Here is a 20,844-nt window from a genome sequence, read left to right on the forward strand (position 1 = left end):
TTCAATGGTTTATATTTTTTAAATAAGCAAATGCAGTCATGTATCTTTCTGAACACCATTTTGCTATGTTGAGAAATTATTTAAAGATTTTTCTAATTGACAAAACAGATTTAACCTCATTGATAAACAGAAAACACGAGCATTGAAAAATCGCTGAAGTCTGCTCAATCATACCATTTAAATTTCCTATTTGTTCTAAATAAATTTACAAAGCACTAAATTCTCCATTCACCATTAAATATGATCCATTTTATGGAATATTCTAAGAAAACATCTAGCTACTGTAAACTTGTATTCGACACGACATCCAAACTTCTATACAAAACTTTATTTCAAAACCTCCAAGGTGCCAATGAAAATAAGACTAAAATGAAACTGTTAAAATTATTTTCAATTACTTTATAGGACATTATTTGGTTATCACCATTTATCATAAAAATTAAATGTCTTCATATTAGCTAACTGTAATATCAACACGTCCAATTAACTGAGAAGGATTTTTCCATTTTAATCTGACCAAAATTGTCAAAGGTTTAAGACAAAAACAATTTATTTGTAACCATGATCGAATAGCTTTTTATGCAATCTCTTCAGAATTTGATGTGTAATTGCCTTACACAGATCTTCCAACTTAAATTTTCAGATATTAAATAAAACATATAATTTCCTACAAAGCCTGATCATACATGCTTAAGTTCATTAAACTATCAAAAGCATCAGAGCTAAATACGATTCCTAGGATATACACAGGTCAAGCGAAATATCACTGAAGATTTGCAGCTCTCCAGTCTGTCTCTAAAAAGAAAAGTCGGCCCGTCTACTTCTGCCGATATCCAACATTTATCTTTCTGCTTCCTTATTTGTGGTTTTTACAACTTGCTCATAGGGTGGGGGTGGCTGATTGCAGTATGCTGGCGGGGGTGGGTAGGCTGGGTTGAGAAGAGGAAAGTTTGGCTGGATTTGAAAAGTTGATGCAATGGGATTAACAACAGGTGCTCCAGGTTCTGTATAATATTGCATTCCACCCTGAGTATCTGTAAACAAATAGGAAAAGATAGTAACAATAAAGGCAACACTCACTAAAAAATATTCAATACAGCTTACACTTTAATATTGCCACCTGCAAGTGGTTATTGTACCATTAATCCAATATGAATGTAACAAATTTAAAAATCCTGTTTTACAAATCAAGATTGTTGTACAAATTAGTTTAGGCTGTAAACAAAAGGGTTGACGAGGGCAAAGCTAATAGACATTATATATATATATATATATATATGGACTTCAAGGCATTCAATAAGGTTCCTCATGGTAGGCTGCTCTGGGATGGTTAGATCACATGGGATCCAGGGAAATCTAGTCGACTGCATGGAGAATTGGCTTCTTAGAAGGATGAAGAGGTTGATAGTGGCAGTTTTTCGGACGGGGCCTGTGACGTGGTGTGCCTCAGGAATTGGTGCCGGGTTCACAGCGGTTTCTGGTTTATATCCACAATTTGGATGAGAATGTACAAGGCATGATTGGCAAGTTTGTCGATGACAATAAAGTGGGTGACAATAAAGATAGTGAAGACAGATATCAAAATTTACAGAAGATAAGACACAAAAAGCTGGATTAACTCAGCAGGACAGGCAGCATCTCTGGAGAGAAGGAATGGTGACGTTTTGGGTCAAGACCCTTCTTCAGACAAAATTTAAAACTGGATCTTGATCACGATCACCTGGACCAGTGGCTGAAGAATGACTAATGGAGTTCAATGGAGATAATTGCCAGGTGTTGCATTTGGGAAAGACAAATCAGGGCAGCAACTTTTTCCACACAGGTGGTGGGTATGTGGAATGGGCTGCCAGAGGTAGTTGAGACAGATACATATAATGGCAGGGAGGTTTGCCACTGCTACACAGGTGGTTTTAAACTGAATAAGGGGGGTGGGGTGTCGAATGGGATAGTGGAGGATGGAGTTAAAGGGAAAGGGTTTCTTAAATGTGTGAGCGTAGGGACAGAGGGGTGTAAAATGAGGGTAGAAGCAATAGGTAGCAAGGTGAAAAGTAAAAGTGGCAGGCAGACAAAACCAGGGCAAAAATCAAAAAGGGCCACTTTTCAACATAATTGTATAAGGGGCAAGAGTGTTGTAAAAACAAGCCTGAAGGCTTTGTGTCTCAATGCAAGGAGCATTCGTAATAAGGTGGATGAGTTGAATGTGCAGATAGCTATTAATGACTATGATATAGTTGGGATCACGGAGACATGGCTCCAGGGTGACCAAGGCTGGGAGCTGAACATCCAGGGATATTCAATATTCAGGGATAGAGAGAAAGGAAAAGGAGGTGGGGTAGCGTTGTTGATTAGAGAGGAGATTAACGCAATGGAAAGGAAGGACATTAGTTTGGAGGATGTGGAATCGGTATGGGTAGAGCTGCGAAACACTAAGGGGCAGAAAACGCTGGTGGGTGTTGTGTACAGGCCACCTAACAGTAGCAGTGAAGTTGGAGATGGTATCAAACAGGAAATTAGAAATGCGTGCGACAAAGGCAAAACAGTTATAATGGGTGACTTCAATCTACATATAGATTGGGTGAATCAAATTGGCAGGGGTTCTGAGGAAGAGGATTTCTTGGAATGTATGCGGGATAGTTATCTAAATCAACATGTAGAGGAACCAACGAGAGAGCAGGCTATTTTAGACTGGGTATTGAGTAATGAGGAAGGGTTAGTTAGCAGTCTTGTTGTAAGTGCCCCCTTGGGCAAGAGTGACCATAATATGGTTGAGTTCTTCATTAGGATGGAGAGTGACATTGTTAATTCAGAAACAATGGTTCTGAACTTAAAGAAAGGTAACTTTGAGGGTATGAGACGTGAATTGGCCAAGATTGACTGGCAATTAATTCTAAAAGGGTTGACGGTGGATATGCAATGGAAGACATTTAAAGACTGCATGGATGAACTACAAAAATTGTTCATCCCAGTTTGGCAAAAGAATAAATCAGGGAAGGTAGTGCATCCGTGGATAACAAGGGAAATCAGGGACAGTATCAAAGCGAAGGATGATGCGTACAAATTAGCCAGAAAAAGCAGCATACCGGAGGACTGGGAGAAATTCAGAGACCAGCAGAGGAGGACAAAGGGCTTAATTAGGAAAGGAAAAATAGATTATGAAAGAAAACTAGCAGGGAACATAAAAACTGACTGCAAAAGTTTTTATAGATATGTGAAAAGAAAGAGATTAGTTAAAACAAATGTAGGTCCCTTGCAGTCAGAAACAGGTGAGTTGATCATGGGGAACAAGGATATGGCGGACCAATTGAATAACTACTTTGGTTCCGTCTTCACTAAGGAAGACATAAATAATCTGCCGGAAATAGCAGGGGACCGCGGGTCATAGGAATTGGAGGAATTGAGTGAAATCCAGGTTAGCCGGGAAGTGGTGTTGGGTAAATTGAATGGATTAAAGGCCGATAAATCCCCAGGGCCAGATAGGCTGCATCCCAGAGTACTTAAGGAAGTAGCTCCAGAAATAGTGGATGCATTAGTAATAATCTTTCAAAACTCTTTAGATTCTGGAGTAGTTCCTGAGGATTGGCGGGTAGCAAACGTAACCCCACTTTTTAAGAAGGGAGGGAGAGAGAAAACGGGGAATTACAGACCAGTTAGTCTAACGTCGGTAGTGGGGAAACTGCTAGAGTCAGTTATTAAAGATGGGATAGCAGCACATTTGGAAAGTGGTGAAATCATTGGACAAAGTCAGCATGGATTTACAAAAGGTAAATCATGTCTGACGAATCTTATAGAATTTTTCGAGGATGTAACTAGTAGCGTGGATAGGGGAGAACCAGTGGATGTGGTGTATCTGGACTTCCAGAAGGCTTTCGACAAGGTCCCACATACGAGATTAGTATACAAACTTAAAGCACACGGCATTGGGGGTTCAGTATTGATGTGGATAGAGAACTGGCTGGCAAACAGGAAGCAAAGAGTAGGAGTAAACGGGTCCTTTTCACAATGGCAGGCAGTGACTAGTGGGGTACCGCAAGGCTCAGTGCTGGGACCCCATCTATTTACAATATATATTAATGATCTGGATGAGGGAATTGAAGGCAATATCTCCAAGTTTGCGGATGACACTAAGCTGGGGGGCAGTGTTAGCTGTGAGGAGGATGCTAGGAGACTGCAAGGTGACTTGGATAGGCTGGGTGAGTGGGCAAATGTTTGGCAGATGCAGTATAATGTGGATAAATGTGAGGTTATCCATTTTGGTGGCAAAAACAGGAAAGCAGACTATTATCTAAATGGTGGCCGACTAGGAAAAGGGGAGATGCAGCGAGACCTGGGTGCCATGGTACACCAGTCATTGAAAGTAGGCATGTAGGTGCAGCAGGCAGTGAAGAAAGCGAATGGTATGTTAGCTTTCATAGCAAAAGGATTTGAGTATAGGAGCAGGGAGGTTCTACTGCAGTTGTACAGGGTCTTGGTGAGACCACACCTGGAGTATTGCGTACAGTTTTGGTCTCCAAATCTGAGGAAGGACATTATTGCCATAGAGGGAGTGCAGAGAAGGTTCACCAGACTGATTCCTGGGATGTCAGGACTGTCTTATGAAGAAAGACTGGATAGACTTGGTTTATACTCTCTAGAATTTAGGAGATTGAGAGGGGATCTTATAGAAACTTATAAAATTCTTAAGGGGTTGGACAGGCTAGATGCAGGAAGTTGCTCCCGATGTTGAGGAAGTCCAGGACCAGGGGTCACAGCTTAAGGATAAGGGGGAAATCCTTTAAAACCGAGATGAGAAGAACTTTTTTCACACAGAGAGTGGTGAATCTCTGGAACTCTCTGCCACAGAGGGTAGTCGAGGCCAGTTCATTGGCTATATTTAAGAGGGAGTTAGATGTGGCCCTTGTGGCTAAGGGGATCAGAGGGTATGGAGAGAAGGCAGGTACGGGATACTGAGTTGGATGATCAGCCATGATCATATTGAATGGCGGTGCAGGCTCGAAGGGCCGAATGGCCTACTCCTGCACCTAATTTCTATGTTTCTATGTCTATAACAACATTTAAAATACATTTGGATATGTATATGGATCGGAAAGGTTAAAAGGGATATGGACCAAACGCAGGTAGGTGGGACTAGCATAGATGGGTCATCTTGGTCAACATGGACAAGTTGAGCAGAAGGGCCTGTTTCCATGCTCTATGACTAATTATTTAATGGGAAATATTTGGTGAACTCCAGAATGAAACAAACTATTATATTAATTCTCCAGAAAAGAAATGTCCTATTAGGTATCTGAGAAACTGCCCCTGAAGGCAATGCTTTCAAGGTTTAAATTTTTGGGAGGAAAATCCAGCTTTGCCTGCAAAAAAGTTTCAGGATTATATTTTTCATTGCATTTCACCAAAAAAAAATGTTTTTTTAAATAAAATAGTCAAAGCCTTTAAGCCTTGACAGCAAGAAATATTGGCAATTGTTTTGTATGAGTTATCTTGCCAAAGGTAGATTTGCATAAGGCAGGCAATCTTCAATTAATTTATAATCTAGGCTTCGAGTCAATTTATAATCTGATCCTTTGATATAGAACGCTTCCAGCAGGATACCCATCATTTCTCTGATTTAGTTTTGCTTTCGCGTGGCAGTTCAGCGCTGACCACCGTTGTGTCGAGAGAACCTGTAAACTGAGAAGTGATTTTCTGAAATAAAATTTGTTGGAAAACTCAGTTGTCGTTCTTGCGACCACCAAATTGGTGACCCCGACCTGTCTAGCCGTCGTTAGACAAGCAGATCATGCAGGAGGACTACGTTCTCGCAGAATCGGCCGGCATGCGGCAGGGCTCACCGGGCTTCAAATTGCCATCGTTTTGGCCCGATCAACCTCAGGTGTGGTTCGCCCACATTGAGACACAGTTTCACCTCCATCGTATCATAGCAGATGATACCATGTACTTCCATGTGATGGGAGCTCCGCCACAAGACTGTGCCTCGAGGCTGTTGCCTTACATCAGGGACCCGCCGACCATCGCCAAATACAAAGGGCTGAAGGTCCTGCTGCTCCACACTTTCGGTCTCAGTCGCAGAGACAGAGCGGCGAAGATATTACACATGGACAGTGTCGGCGATCGGCGACCACCCACCATCATGGTGAAGATGTTAGCCCTGATGGACGGGCACCGCCCATGTCTGCTCTTCGAACAGGCGTTCCTGAAGCAGATGCCTGACGAAATCCAACTGATGCTCGCCGGAGCTGATTTCAGCGACTCCAACAACTCCCGGAGAGAGCTGACGAATTGTGGGCCCACAGACGGAGGGATGTTTGTGCCTTCACCCGCTCCCGTCACGGCGCGGGTGCAACCGAGATGACATCGGGAGGAAGAAGCCCAGCCCAGCGCCGAAGAAGCATCGCCGCTTCCTATGGTCTACAGCCGACTTCGCTGGTGTTACTACCATCAATGCTACGGACCCGAAGCCCACAGATGCCGGAGCCCCTGCTCGTACCAGAGAAATGCCTCGGCCGATCGTCCATAGAGGCGAACGCGATCGGCCGAAACGAACGCCTATACGTCCGTGATCGCCATTCCGGCCACCGTTTCCTGGTGGACTCCGGTGCCATTGCCAGCATCCTGCCTCCGAGCGCCCGAGATACTCGCGTTGGTAAGGTAGGACCCGTCCACTCGGCTGTTAACGGAAGCTACATTCGCACTTACGGTACGCGGACCCTGGACTTAAATTTAGACTCCCGCCCATATAGGTGGAAGTTCACCGTTGCTGACATCGCCCAACCGTTCCGGGGGGCCGATTTCTTGCGCGCGTTGTCCTTGTTTGTCGATGTGCGAGGCGGAAGCATGGTCCCTGTGTTGGACCAGTGCCCTGCCAAGACGTGTAATCCGTCCACGCCCCTACAGCAACTCGACGAGGTAGCTGAGATCCAGCAACCTTTTGCAGCCCTGCTCGCCGACTTCCCAGGGTTGTTCATGCCCCGGTTCTACGGGGCCACGCTCCGTCATGGCGTGGTCCACCACATTCCCACCGAGGGCCCACCACTTTATGCCCGCGCGCGCCGCCTCCCGCCCGATAAACTGCGCATCGCATGAGACGAGTTCCAACTTATGGAGGACATGGGGAATGTCCGGCGGTCGGATATTCCTTGGGCTTCCCCGCTGCACATGGTGCCCAAAGCGTCCGGGGTTTGGAGACCTTGCGGTGATTACAGGCGTTTAAGCGTGGTAACCACAGCAGTCCCGAACATCCAGGATTTCTCGGCTCATCTGGAAGGCGCAACCTTTTTCTCGAAAGTCGACCTTTTTTGCGGGTACAATCAAATCCCGGTCCATCCCGACGATGTTCCGAAGACGGCCACCATCACCCCTTTTGGCCTTTTCGAATGGCTAAGAATGCCTTTTGGCCTAAAGAACGCGGCTCAGGCGTTCCAAAGGTTAATGGATCAGGTCGGTCGGGGTTTGCCGTTCATATTCATTTACCTCGATGATATTCTGGTGGCCAGCAGCTCGCAGCCAGAGCACGTCAGGCAGTTCCGCCTGCTTTTCGAATGGCTGCGCGAGCACAGGTTGGTGATCAACCCCGCGAAGAGCCAGTTCGGATTGCGTTCCATCTCCTTTTTGGATCACAGCATTACCTGCCACGGCGCGCAGCCGCTGCCCGAGAAGGTCGACGCTATCCGTCGTTTTCCGAGGCCTCTATATGTCAAGGGCCTACAGGAGTTTATCGGGATGGTTAATTTCTACCACCGATTTGTCCCGTCAGCAGCCGCCATCATGCGACCGCCAAAATGTTGTCTTTTGTGCTCTATTTGGCCATCAACACTGGTGGCCAGAAGTTAAACAGACCACAAAGCAGATGCATTTTCAGTTTAATAGAAAAATAACATTTTGGGAAAATTATGTTACCTTCAACATAAAACTACATTTCAGACAAGTAAAGGTATCTAAACAGCAAACAAGCTAGATCCTCCATTACAGTTTTTTTTTTAAACAAATGATATTTAAAATAAAAATGTCACGCTGTTGCATCACTGATCACAACAGATTCTTATACCATTCACCTTCGCATTTAAATAATGTGAACCTACTTTTTCTTGCAGCAAGTTCATAATAATTGTATGATGAAAGTGACTTCAAATGGGGAAGATGAGTAATCAACAGAACACTAGTGCACCAAACTCTGTGGGAATTAATCTGCATATCTTTTGATTTGACCTTAAATGTCAAATTGATATCACTCAGCCAGTTGCCCAAGATTTGAATAGAACACATAAAATAATGAAAGTGCATCAAATGAAAATGCACCCTCAGAAAAACAATTGACTGCAAATAACCAAACTTAAATATGAATCTTCAAGTTATCCACTTATAAAGTTAGCAAAGAGATACAGCAATCAAGGTGGTAAAAACTTTTTTTTTTTTAAATCAGGCTTTTCTGTATGGAAAATAGAGAACAAAATTAAGTAAGTCTTGCCACATCCATGCAGTGCTCCGGTGGGACCACAACTCTAACTGCAAAGCTCGGATCTCCTTACCGATAGATACACTTGATTTAAGCAAAATTTCAACAGACCCGATTCCTGGAATTTGGCAGTAATCTCCTGCAGCTCCGGGCCTCACTCACCCAGACCTGCAATGGACCACAACTGTACTTAATTCTATGCCTTATCCACACCCTCAACAAACGCTTCCTCGCCTACCTGGACTCTAGTAAGGATTACAAGCTTGCCCACCTCCAGGTCGGTGCCTCCACCAACACTCTTCGACTCGACCGTCTGCAGGCCCATGGCTCCACCGCTGGGCCGCGTCTGCCCGACCACCACATGGCCGAGACCCGTGACACCATCACCACCACGAGGAGCAGCACCAACATCCACTGCCTCTCTGACTCTCACCACCTTCCTGGCCGATTACAGGCCCGGACCACCGAAACTGCCGACTCAGTCTCCCTGGGGCCACCGCCACCAACCTTCACTGTTGCCCCAGGATCACCGATGCTGCTACCACCAACACGTATCTTTATCCCAGCCCCCTGCGGGCCTCCACCAGCGACTTCGCAGACCCACCGCCCACCAGCGGGCAGGAGCCGTCGCCTCATCATAGTTCCAGGCTCAGCAACAGGCCCATAGCTTCCATGCTGCAGACTCCAATACCACGTTGTCTGACCCTCCTAGGTCCTAATGCTCCCTCCCTCCTACAGTGAACCTCAGTAATGATGGGTCTTCCTTCCCATTTTCTTCTGTCGCCTCCGCGCCTTTTTCTATGGGGAAAGAGTCCTAACCACCCAGCGTTGACCCCTTCTCCACCGGTCCCACTCCTCTTGGACTCCCCCAAATGGCTTTCTACCCTCTCTAGGCCTTTTTATTTCTAACAGCCGGCATGACATCAACTGTCAACTTTTCCACTTCCCTTAACCTCTAAACATACAGCCCTCCGCTCACTCTGCAGCAACCCCAACATTATAATCAAACCTGCCGACAAGGGAGGTGCCGTGGTAGTCTGGCCGCTGGCCTCTACCGACCAGGCTGAGACCAGGCGACAACTTTCAGACACCTCCTCCTATTTATCCTTGGACCATGATCCCACAGATGAGCACCAGGCCTTATTCTCACACACCATTTCTGATTTCATCACTTCAGGCTGTCTGCCTTCCACAGCCTCTGACCGTATTCTTTCCCAGCCCCGCACAGCCCGGTTTTACCTTCTCCCCAAAATTCACAAACACAACTGCCCTGGCAGACCCATTGTTTCTGCCTGCTCCTGTCCCACAGAAATTATGTCCACGTACCTCAACTCCATCCTATCCCCCCTGGTTCAATCTCTCCCAACCCATGTCCAAGATACCTCACATGCCATTTGCTCTTTAGTGAATTCCACTTTTCGAGCCCCCACTCCCTCATGTTCACTATGGACTTTCAGTCACTCTACGCCTCCATCCCCCACCAGGAAGGCCTTAAAGCCCTGTTTTTTCCTCGACCGCACAACCATCCAATTTCCCTCTACCAACACTACACTCAGAAATGGAGTGTGAGAATAAGGCAGGTCCTCACCCTCAACAACTTCTCTTCGACTCCTCCCACTTCCTCCAAGGCGTAGCTATGGGCACCCACATGGGCTCCAGCTATGCCTGCCTCTTTGTAGGGTATGTTGAACAATCCCTGTTCCAGGACTACACTGGACCATAATGCGACCACGAGGTCACGTAATTTGCAAGCCAAGGACGCGTAAGTGGGACAGTCCCTTTAAAGTACAGATGTACTAACTCTGGAATGCTTAGCAGGCCAATAATGCCAAAATAAATCAGTACTCTGTAGGGCTGCGCTACGTGGAATACCTGTGAATTTCTTAGTGACTTCTTAGAAATCAGAAGGTTTAGGATAACACAAAATTCTATGCTTGATCATCACAACAGCAACAATACACCAAACTACTACTTAGGCTATAAATGCTTTGGGTCAATGAGATTATGAGATGCACAATAAACATACAAGAATGGAGATATAAGTTAGGAGCAATTGAGAAAGGGCAAGAAGGTACCAATGCATGGGGGAAGAGGGTAGAACATCTTGAGGAAACGTCCTGACCTGAAACATAGTCTATCCATTTCCCTCCATAGATGTCACCTGACCCACTGAGTGCCTCCGTCAGTTTTTGCTCCTGCGTACGTTTTCTCCACTCTCACATGCTCTGCTCGAGGCCAAAACAAGGATACAGATTCCTTGGTCTTGCCTTGCATCCAGATGCTTCTGCGCTTTAACCCTGCAAGCTCATCATTTAATTCCTTTCCCCCCCCCTACCAAAATGGAAAATTTCACATTGTTTCATTTACCAGGTCTATATCCAGTCACTCAAGTTATCTTTGTCCCTTCAAAGCCTTATATCCTCTTCACAGCTTATTTTCCTGCCCACAGTAAAATTACCATCCATTAACTTCTGTGTCTTCATGCATGTAATTTACATAACAGGCAAAAAAGTTAAGGATAATAAATAAATGTCTTCAAAGATGTTCAATAAACTCAAAAATGATTTATTTTAGAACAATCGTTTAGAACTATGTTAACTATAATATCTTTAATAATAGTTTCATTTTGCCTATAACATATATCAAACTAACTGGCCTGTAGCTTCCTGCTTGTCATCTTCTTTTCATGTCAACTTTGAACAAGCCAAATATAGTTGTAGTTTTGTATCACATCTGATGCCAATTTAGAGAACTGCTTGGCCCAAAAAGATTAACCAGATTTTAGATAATTACTTCATTGCTTTACACAAATCACTTCATTTTGGAAATTTGACAGCATTCAACAGAAATGTGCTCAATCATTCAGGGCACAATCTACTCCTAGAATTTACTTACTTGCTGTGGTCTGACATCCAGTTGTGTTAACAGGCTGCCTGGTGAAACCCACTGTAAAGGGAGGTTCATCAGTCATTTGCGGAGGATGCAATCGCCTTCGGATAAAGAAACCAGCTCCACAACAAAATAGGACCCCCATCATTAAAAGAAACCTGTGAAAGAGATAAACACCATAAGGAATCATATGCACATGCTTTTTCAATTTTTATTTGTTTTGTGTGATGTCAAGGCAGGGCCACCATGTGTTATTGCCCACCCCTCGAAAATCCAATAACGGAGGAACAGTAATACATATCCACGACGGTTTATGATAACAAAAAACACGAGGCCATTGTTCTCTTATGCCTACTTCTCTCACCCTCCACACTGAAGATTTCATAAAAATATATACCGTTGCAGGCCACTAGCTGGCTTATGTCAATGCCAACCTACAGTGAACTTTAGGTTAATCCCTTTCTCTGGCTCTTCCCAATGTTCGAGTACTTTGCAATATTTTGGCAAGGGCTTTTGTTCAGTTACAGACCACAACCCAAGTGATATTTTTCTCCAATTTTTCCTACTGCTTAGATTAAGGGATCAATTTGTTAAAGAAACATTTCTACCCTCACTCTCCCTGTTCACAGCACAATCAAAAAAAAGTCAAGTTACATCTCTCCTACATCTCCTTTCTTGCAAGGACGACTTCAATTTAATCTCCTTGCAACAAATTTTGCAGCCTGGATTGACGGGGGCTCAGATAGGATGGGGTGTGTGGGGTGATGTAGGCATAGTTAACAAAGGGGCAAACGGCAGCAGGACCCAATGCGGGCGGCGCCGACTTTAACATCGCAGAGTCCTGGGACCCTTTGCCGGGGGGTCGCCAGCGCGAATCTCCGCCCAGTGTGGCCTATGGACATCGGGAGCCACGGACTCCGGTGGAAGGTGGCCGACGAGTGGTTCCCGGCGAGAGGGCCTGAACATCGGGCCGCCCGTAGCGGCGACTACGGGGTGCTCGGGAGGCCCCGACCACGGGTGAACATTGGGGAACATCAGCGAGGAGGCTAACTGGACTTTGGTTTGTTCCCTCACAGTGAGGAACTTTGGTGCTGCTGTGGGGATGTTTGTGTTGTGGACTCTGTGTTTTGTGGGGGTTTAAAAATGTATGGCTGAAAGGGAAAAAGAATGTTGTTGTCTCTTCATTGAAGAGAATGACAATAAATTAAATCAAATCACACACGTACAAATACACATATATACACACACATATATATGCACACACATACACACACACACACATATATATGCACACACATACACACACACACATATACACATATATGCACACATACATACACATACGTACACACATACATATACACATATATACACATATATGCACACACATACATATACACACTGTATACACACACAAATACATACACACACACATACACACACATGCATATACACACACATATAAACATACATCTACACACATATATATATATATACACACATTCACACATACAGTGGCTTGCAAAAGTATTCATACCCCTTGAACTTTTCCACATTTTGTCACGTTACAACCACAAACGTAAATGTATTTTATTGGGATTTTATGTGATAGACCAACACAAAGTGGTGTATAATTGTGAAGTGGAAGGAAAATGATACATGGTTTTCAAATTTTTTTACAAATAAAAAACTGAAAAGTGTGGCGTGCAAAAGTATTCAGCCCCCTTTACTCTGATACCCCTAAATAAAATCCAGTGCAACCAATTGCCTTCAGAAGTCACCTAATTAGTAAATAGAGTCCACTTGTGTGTAATCTAATCTCAGTATAAATACAGCTGTTCTGTGAAGGCCTCAGAGGTTTGTTAGAGAACATTAGTGAACAAACAGCATCATGAAGCCCAAGGAACAGGTCAGGGATAAAGTTGTGAAGAAGTTTAAAGCAGGGTTAAGTTATAAAAAAATATCCCAAGCTTTGAACATCTCACGGAGCACTGTTCAATCCATCATCCGAAAATGGAAAGAGTATGGCACAACTGCAAACCTACCAAGACATGGCCGTCCACCTAAACTGACAGGCCGGGCAAGGAGAGCATTGATCAGAGAGCAGCCAAGAGGCCCATGGTAACTCTGGAGGAGCTGCAGAGATCCACAGCTCAGGTGGGAGAATCTGTCCACAGGACAACTATTAGTCGTGCACTTCACAAATCGGGCCTTTATGGAAGAGTGGCAAGAAGAAAGCCATTGTTGAAAAAAAAGCCATAAGAAGTCCCGTTTGCAGTTTGCCACAAGCCATGTGGGGGACACAGCAAACATGTGGAGGAAGGTGCTCTGGTCAGATGAGACCAAAATTTAAGTTTTTGGCCTAAATGCAAAATGCTATGTGTGGCGGAAAACTAACACTGCACATCACCCTGAACACACCATCCCCACTGTGAAACATGGTGGTGGCAGCATCATGCTGTGGGGATGCTTTTCTTCAGCAGGGACAGGGAAGCTGGTCAGAGTTGATGGGAAGATGGATGGAGCCAAATACAGGGCAATCTTGGAAGAAAACCTGTTAAGAGTCTGCAAAAGACATGAGACTGGGGCGGAGGTTCACCTTCCAGCAGGACAACGACCCTAAACATACAGCCAGAGCTACAGTGGAATGGTTTAGATCAAAGCATATTCATGTGTTAGAATGGCCCAGTCAAAGTCCAGACCTAAATCCAATTGAGAATCTCTGGCAAGACTTGAAAATTGCTGTTCACAGACGCTCTCCATCCAATCTGACTGAGCTTGAGCTATTTTGCAAAGAAGAATGGGCAAAAATTTCAGTCTCTAGATGTGCAAAGCTGGTAGAGACATACCCCAAAAGACTTGCAGCTGTAATTGCAGCGAAAGGTGGTTCTACAAAGTATTGACTCAGGGGGCCTGAATACTTTTGCACGCCACACTTTTCATTTTTTTTATTTGTAAAAAAATTTGAAAACCATGTATAAAATCCCAATAAAATACATTTACCTTTGTGGTTGTAACGTGACAAAATGTGGAAAAGTTCAGGGGTATGAAAACTTTTGCAAGCCACTGTATATACATATACATACCTATATATACACCCCCCTGAAACTTAAGGATATATATGCCAATATAGCTTGTTGAATATAACACATCTTATGCAGAAGCACCTGCTTTTATTGCATCCTAATACAAATCAGCAGCCACTCAGTAATTTGAATGTTGTAAATATAATTACTGCAGCAAAATGATAAGCAGGGATTTTTTGCAGTGTGGCCGTTTAATGCAGTAAAAATTCAGGTCATATGAAAAAATTAGAACTCCCACCACTTTCACACTTTAAATTGATTGCAGGATGCATTTATTTCCAAACAGTCATAAACCTTGTGTACTTGATGATGTGAGCAAGAGTTGTATGACATCTAGCGTTGGATTTGTGCACAGCTAGTCGGAAATATGTTTTTCATACAGCTTGATAATAATTCCTCAATGCAAAATGCAAATAATTTGCGAATACACAGAATTTATGGAACAATGCTTTGACTTTTCAATGACTAAGAATTAAAGTGAATACAAAATAGTGCGCAGTTTACCCTCATTTGGTCATTTCTCATTTTTTCACATGAACCATATTTTTGCTACAATAAACGATCACACTGCAAAAATGACCAGCTTATTAATTCACCAACAACTTGTCCTGGATTAAGAAAAGGCAGAGCAGTTGAATAAATAAAGAAATGGCAGAGGAGTTGAATAACTTTTTTACATCAGTCTTCACAGTGGAAGACATCAGCAACGTGCCTGAAATTCAAGAGAGTCAGGGGGTGGAAGTTAGTGGAGTGGCTATTACTAGGGAGAAGGGCTAAAGGTGGACTGCACTCTAGGTTTCTGAAAGAGGCGACTTGTGAGATTGTGGAGGCATTGACAGTGATATTTCATGAATCACTAGAGACAGGAGTGGTCCCGGATGATTGGACAATTGTCAATATTACCCCACTGCACAAGAAGGGACCAAGGGAGAGTAGTGGGAACTATAGGTCGGTTAGTCTGATTTTGGTGGTTGGTAAGATTTTTGAGTCCATTAAAAAGGATGAGGTTACGGAGTACTGAGAAGTTCACGATAAAATAGGACGAAGTCAGCATGGCTTTGTGAAGGAGACGTCTGGTTTGACAAATTTGTTGGAATTCTTTGGAGAAATAGCAGGACAGACAAAGGAGAGTCAATAGATGGTTTACAGATTTTCAGAAAGCCTTTGATAAGGTGTCCATGCAAGGCTCCAAGGAAGATGAGAGCCCACGGTTTCAAAGGGCAGATACTAGCAGGTTAGATGGATAGCAGAAGACAAAGAGTGGCTAAAGGGGCTTTTTCTGGTTGGCTGCCAGTGACTAGCAGTGTTACGCAGGTGTTCGGTGCTGGGGCCACTAATCTTCACGTTGTATATTAATGATTTGGACAAGGAGCTTGAAGGCTTTGTGGCCAAGTTTACAGATGATACGAAAATAGGTGGAAGGGCAGGTAGTGTAGAGAAAGCAAGGCCTCTGCAGAAGGACTTGGGACAGGTTGGGAGAGTGGGCCGAGAAGTGACAGATGGAATATAGTGTAGCAAAGTGTGGAATCATGCATTTTGGTAGTAGGAATAAAGGCGTAGACTATTTTCTAAATGGGGAGAGAATCCAGAAATTGGAGGTGTAAAAGGACTTGGGAGAGCTGGTGCTGGATTCTCAAAAAGTTAATCTGCAAGTCGAATCGGTAGTAAAGAAAGCAAACCCAATGCTTGCATTTATTTCAAGAGGGTTTGTATTTAAAAAAAAGGGATGTAATGCTGAGGCTCATTAAGGCACTGGTAAGGCCACATTTAGAATATTGTGAGCCATTTTGGGTATCATGTTGGAGGAAGGATGTGCTGGCTCTGGAGAGGGTCCAGAGGAGATTTACAAGAGTGATCCCAGGAATTAGTAGGTTAAACTGATGAGCGTTTGTCAGCACTGGGCCTGTACTCGCTGGAGTTTAGAACAATGAGGGAGACCTCATTGAAACATACAGAATAGTGAAAGGCTTGGATAGACTGGATGTGGAGAGGATGTTTCCACTGGTGGGAGAGTCTAGGACTAGAGGTCATTGCCTCATAATTAAAGGACGTTCTTTTAGGAAGGAGATGAGGTGGAATTTATTTAGTTCGAGGGTGGTGAATCTGTGGAATTACATAGATACATAGAAAATAGGTGGAGTAGGCCATTCGGCCCTTCGAGCCTGCACCGCCATTCAATATGATCATGGCTGATCATCCAACTCAGTATCCCGTACCTGCCTTCTCTCCATACCCCCTAATCCCTTTAGCCACAAGGGCCACATCTACCTCCCTCTTAAATATAGCCAATGAACTGGCCTCAACTACTTTCTGTGGCAGAGAGTTCCAGAGATTCACCACTCTCTGTGTGAAAAATGTTTTTCTCATCTCAGTCTTAAAGGATTTCCCCTCTATCCTTAAGCTGTGACCCCTTGTCCTGGACTTCCCCAACATCGGGAACAATCTTCCTGCATCTAGCCTGTCCAACCCCTTAAGAATTTTGTAAGTTTCTATAAGATCCCCCCTCAATCTCCTAAATTCTAGCGAGTACAAGCCGAGTCTATCCAGTCTTTCTTCATATGAAAGTCCTGACATCCCCGGAATTAGTCTGGTGAACCTTCTCTGCACTCCCTCTATGGCAATAATGTCCTTCCTCAGATTTGGAGACCAAAACTGTACGCAATACTCCAGGTGTGGTCTCACCAAGACCCTGTACAACTGCAGTAGAACCTCCCTGCTCCTATACTCAAATCCTTTTGCTATGAATGCTAACATACCATTCGCTTTCTTCACTGCCTGCTGCACCTGCATGCCTACTTTCAATGACTGGTGTACCATGACACCCAGGTCTCGTTGCATCTCCCCTTTTCCTAATCGGCCACCATTTAGATAATAGTCTGCTTTCCTGTTTTTGCTACCAAAGTGGATAACCTCACATTTATCCACATTATACTGCATCTGCCATACATTTGCCCACTCACCCAGCCTATCCAAGTCACCTTGCAGCCTACTAGCATCCTCCTCACAGCTAACACTGCCCCCCAGCTTAGTGTCATCCGCAAACTTGGAGATGTTGCATTCAAATCCCTCGTAAAATCATTAATATATATTGTAAATAGCTGGGGTCCCAGCACTGAGCCTTGCGGTACCCCACTGGTCACTGCCTGCCATTGTGAAAAGGACCCGTTTACTCCTACTCTTTGCTTCCTGTTTCTCTAGTTCTCTATCCACATCAGTCCTGAACCCCCAATACCGTGTATTTAGGTTTCTTTGCCACAGAAGCCAGAGGAAGCCAAGTCAGTGGATATTAAGGCAGAGATAGATAGATTCTTGATAGGTACGGGTGTCAGAGGTTATGGGGAGAAGGCAGGAGAATGGGGTGAGCAGGGATAGATCAGCCAGGATTGAATAGCAGAATGGACTTGATGAGCCGAATGGTCTAATTCTACACCTAACACAAGAACATATTAGCCATATCGAAGCAATGGCTAAGAAAGTACAATGACTACTTCCATAGAAGATTTAGGAAGTGAGGCATATCCCCAACAGGTCTCACCAATTCCGATAGATGCATCGTAGAAACATTTCATCGGCATGGTTTGGCAATAGTTCCAGCCAAGACCTCCAGAAATTGCAGAGAATTATGGAAACAGCCCAGACCATCACACAAACCAACCTCCCTTCCATTGATTCTATCTGCAGTTCATGCTGCCTCAGCAAGGCCACCAGCATAATCAAGAATGAGTCTCATCTAAGTCACTCCCTCTTCTCCCCTCTCCCATCAGACATGAGATACAGAAGTGTGAAAACATATACCTCCTGATTCTGAGAGTTTCTTCCCAGCTGTTATCAGGCTACTGAACCATTCTCCCAACAACTAGATAGCAATCCTGAGTTACCATCTACCTCATTGAAGACCCTCGGATCATCTTTAACCAGGCTTCACCTTGCACTAAACGTTATTCCCAGTATCATGTACCTGTACACCGTAGATGGCCTGATTGTAATCATGCATATTCTTTCTGCAGACTGGTTACTACGCAACACAAAACCTTTTCACTGTACCTTAGTACACGTGACAATAAACTAAACTCCTGAATTTTTAATTATCCCAAAACTTTATGTCCTCACATCTACGTTCTCACGAATCTAGATTTTATTTGCTCAAAACCTATGCACGACTTCACACTTATCCTAAGCCAGTAGTTCTTAACCTTTTTGGCGTACACGAACAAAATACTGTATGTGGTATGTACCTTTGTTAGATTCCTAAAAATGGGCTTAACAAATGGATATGTTATTTATGACCCCTTCATGTCCCGCCCCCCCCCCCCCCCCCCCCCCCGGTAAAGCCCCAAATGACCCCCCCCCCCATGGGGGTCTGAACCCCCATGTTAAGAACTACCTGTCCTAAGCTAACAGGTAGTCAGCCAGGGAGTACAATTCTAGGAGTACAGTTTTAATAATTCAGCAAAACATTAAATACCATGCATTATAGCCAACCCAAAAGTCTACTTGTAATGGAGTATCTTCCATCTACAAAGCTGAATTCCCAAGATTAAACAAAATTTAGATATGTTTATATTGTGCCAGAAAACTGATGACAAACAAGATTTGAAGATCTATAGTTTCCTCCCCTTACCCCCTCATCCCCACACCAAATCTACATCCATGTATAAAATGTCACATCGAAAACTTACCAAAAATACCATAATCGTTGAATAGAGAATGCTCGCATGCAGCATCTTGTACCACAACAATCTTCATATGCACGGCATCTATGAAAATGTTAGATAAACTAGTCAACACAATAGCACACGTTTTATGCAGATCAATTTTATTATTCTTTGGTCCCAACATAAAGTCCTTCAAGGATAAACAGAGCTAAACTCAATCTTGATTATTGTATTATTTGCTGCAAGTATCAATCCTTTTCCAATTGTTAGTGGACCTACATTAGAAAGCAGTGAGCTCAATCTTTTAGAGTATAGAAAGTTATTGCAAGTAAATAGTAACGAGTGCAGCACTGAAATGCTCAAAGTGCATACAGGTTCAATCTTTCAGTGAAAGACATTAAACAGAAACCCTGACAGTTACAATACAATTGCTTCACGATACTCTCCTTACCCAACATTTCACAAAAAGAGTTGCAAGTTACACTTCGAGCAAAACTTGGAAAAGGAAAGTCGTTTATTGTATCCCAACTGCCAAGTTTTTGCATTTTAATAGGGCACTCTCTCATTTTCATTCTTTTCATTTGCACTCTTTTTACCAAAAATGGGCAATATTGATAGCAGTGGTTTATCAGTTGCATGGTAGTGGTTTTCTAAATTATCAAAAAGCTATGGAGCCCAGATCAATCATCTAGTTGAATCGATGGATAAATGAGGTCATGTGTTCAACAAATCTCCGAAGTGTACCGATTAGAGATTATCAACATCAAAGAAGACAAGGGAGGATGGTTCCACATGTATGGGGGAATGCAAAGCTAAAGCCATAAATACAAGACAATCTCAGTAGATCCAATTTTTTTTTTTTTAAATACTCATCCCGAGAGCAACTTGAATGCAGAATTTTCTGCCTTGTTACATTGTTGAAGTGGCTAACATTTGTATTTAAGGGGCAATTATGCAAGAGCAAATATGGAGCATAAACAATAACAGGTCTAGAAAGAAGATGATTCCTACATTGATCCATGCAAACAGAGATGTGACAATTTAAAAACCACAGCGTATATATTGCCAATTACATTTTTCATATAGTAAGTCCTCAAATGTTTGCTCGATTTCTCCACCGACCGAGATTTATGACCACTGTATCCAAAGAGCATTATCAGCATAAAACAAAATTAAAAGCGTACATTAAGCTATTAAAAAAAAAATACTCACATAAAATAAGTGGGATATCCTGCATCCACATACCAGCAGTACTTCTTGGCTGCTGTACTCTGGAAAAAATGAAAACACTTAATTTGTACCAACAGATTACATTTTGCACAATCAGTAGACACAAAGTATTCACTTAAGCACAAGTCTAATATTAAGCACAAACCAAGTCTAATATTATGGCTTGCTCAGTACACAGGTTTCGAAGTGCACTAACATCAGTATATTTAAGCAAGATTTTCTTCAACTGTATAATGTTCTATAATGCAATCCAATATTTCCAGACTATTTTCTGAATCCATTTGTTTTCTTTGTACTTCAAATACATAGACAAAAATAAGCAATGTCTGAAAAGGGAATGAGTGGAAAAAAGATGGAGTGAGAGACTTACAAATGCATTTTCATCGATAAATATTCGCAACTGCTTCATCAGCATTAGGGTGGGAAATATCAGTATTGTTTTGCTTGAAATTAGCCCAAGCAGAATCAGAATAATTACAGAACAATTTATCATCTTTCTTGTTTTAAAACACCTACTAATCTGATGCAGATT

General features: G+C 43.3%; 1 protein-coding gene across 1 annotated transcript in view; it reads right to left on the reverse strand.

The window, feature by feature from the left end:
- The window catches only part of vopp1 (VOPP1 WW domain binding protein), a 42,447-nt gene continuing 21,603 nt past the window's right edge, over positions 1-20,844 (reverse strand). The window contains exons 2-5 of the mRNA XM_033050548.1: positions 20,295-20,353; positions 19,107-19,184; positions 11,348-11,499; positions 1-1,034 (exon numbers count right to left, since the gene is read on the reverse strand). Coding sequence (XP_032906439.1) covers positions 841-1,034; positions 11,348-11,499; positions 19,107-19,184; positions 20,295-20,353 — 483 coding nt within the window. The 3' untranslated portion in view covers positions 1-840. The remainder of the gene's footprint in view (positions 1,035-11,347; positions 11,500-19,106; positions 19,185-20,294; positions 20,354-20,844) is intronic.

Source organism: Amblyraja radiata, chromosome 2, assembly GCF_010909765.2.
Source record: "Amblyraja radiata isolate CabotCenter1 chromosome 2, sAmbRad1.1.pri, whole genome shotgun sequence".
NCBI classification, from domain to species: Eukaryota; Metazoa; Chordata; class Chondrichthyes; order Rajiformes; family Rajidae; genus Amblyraja; species Amblyraja radiata.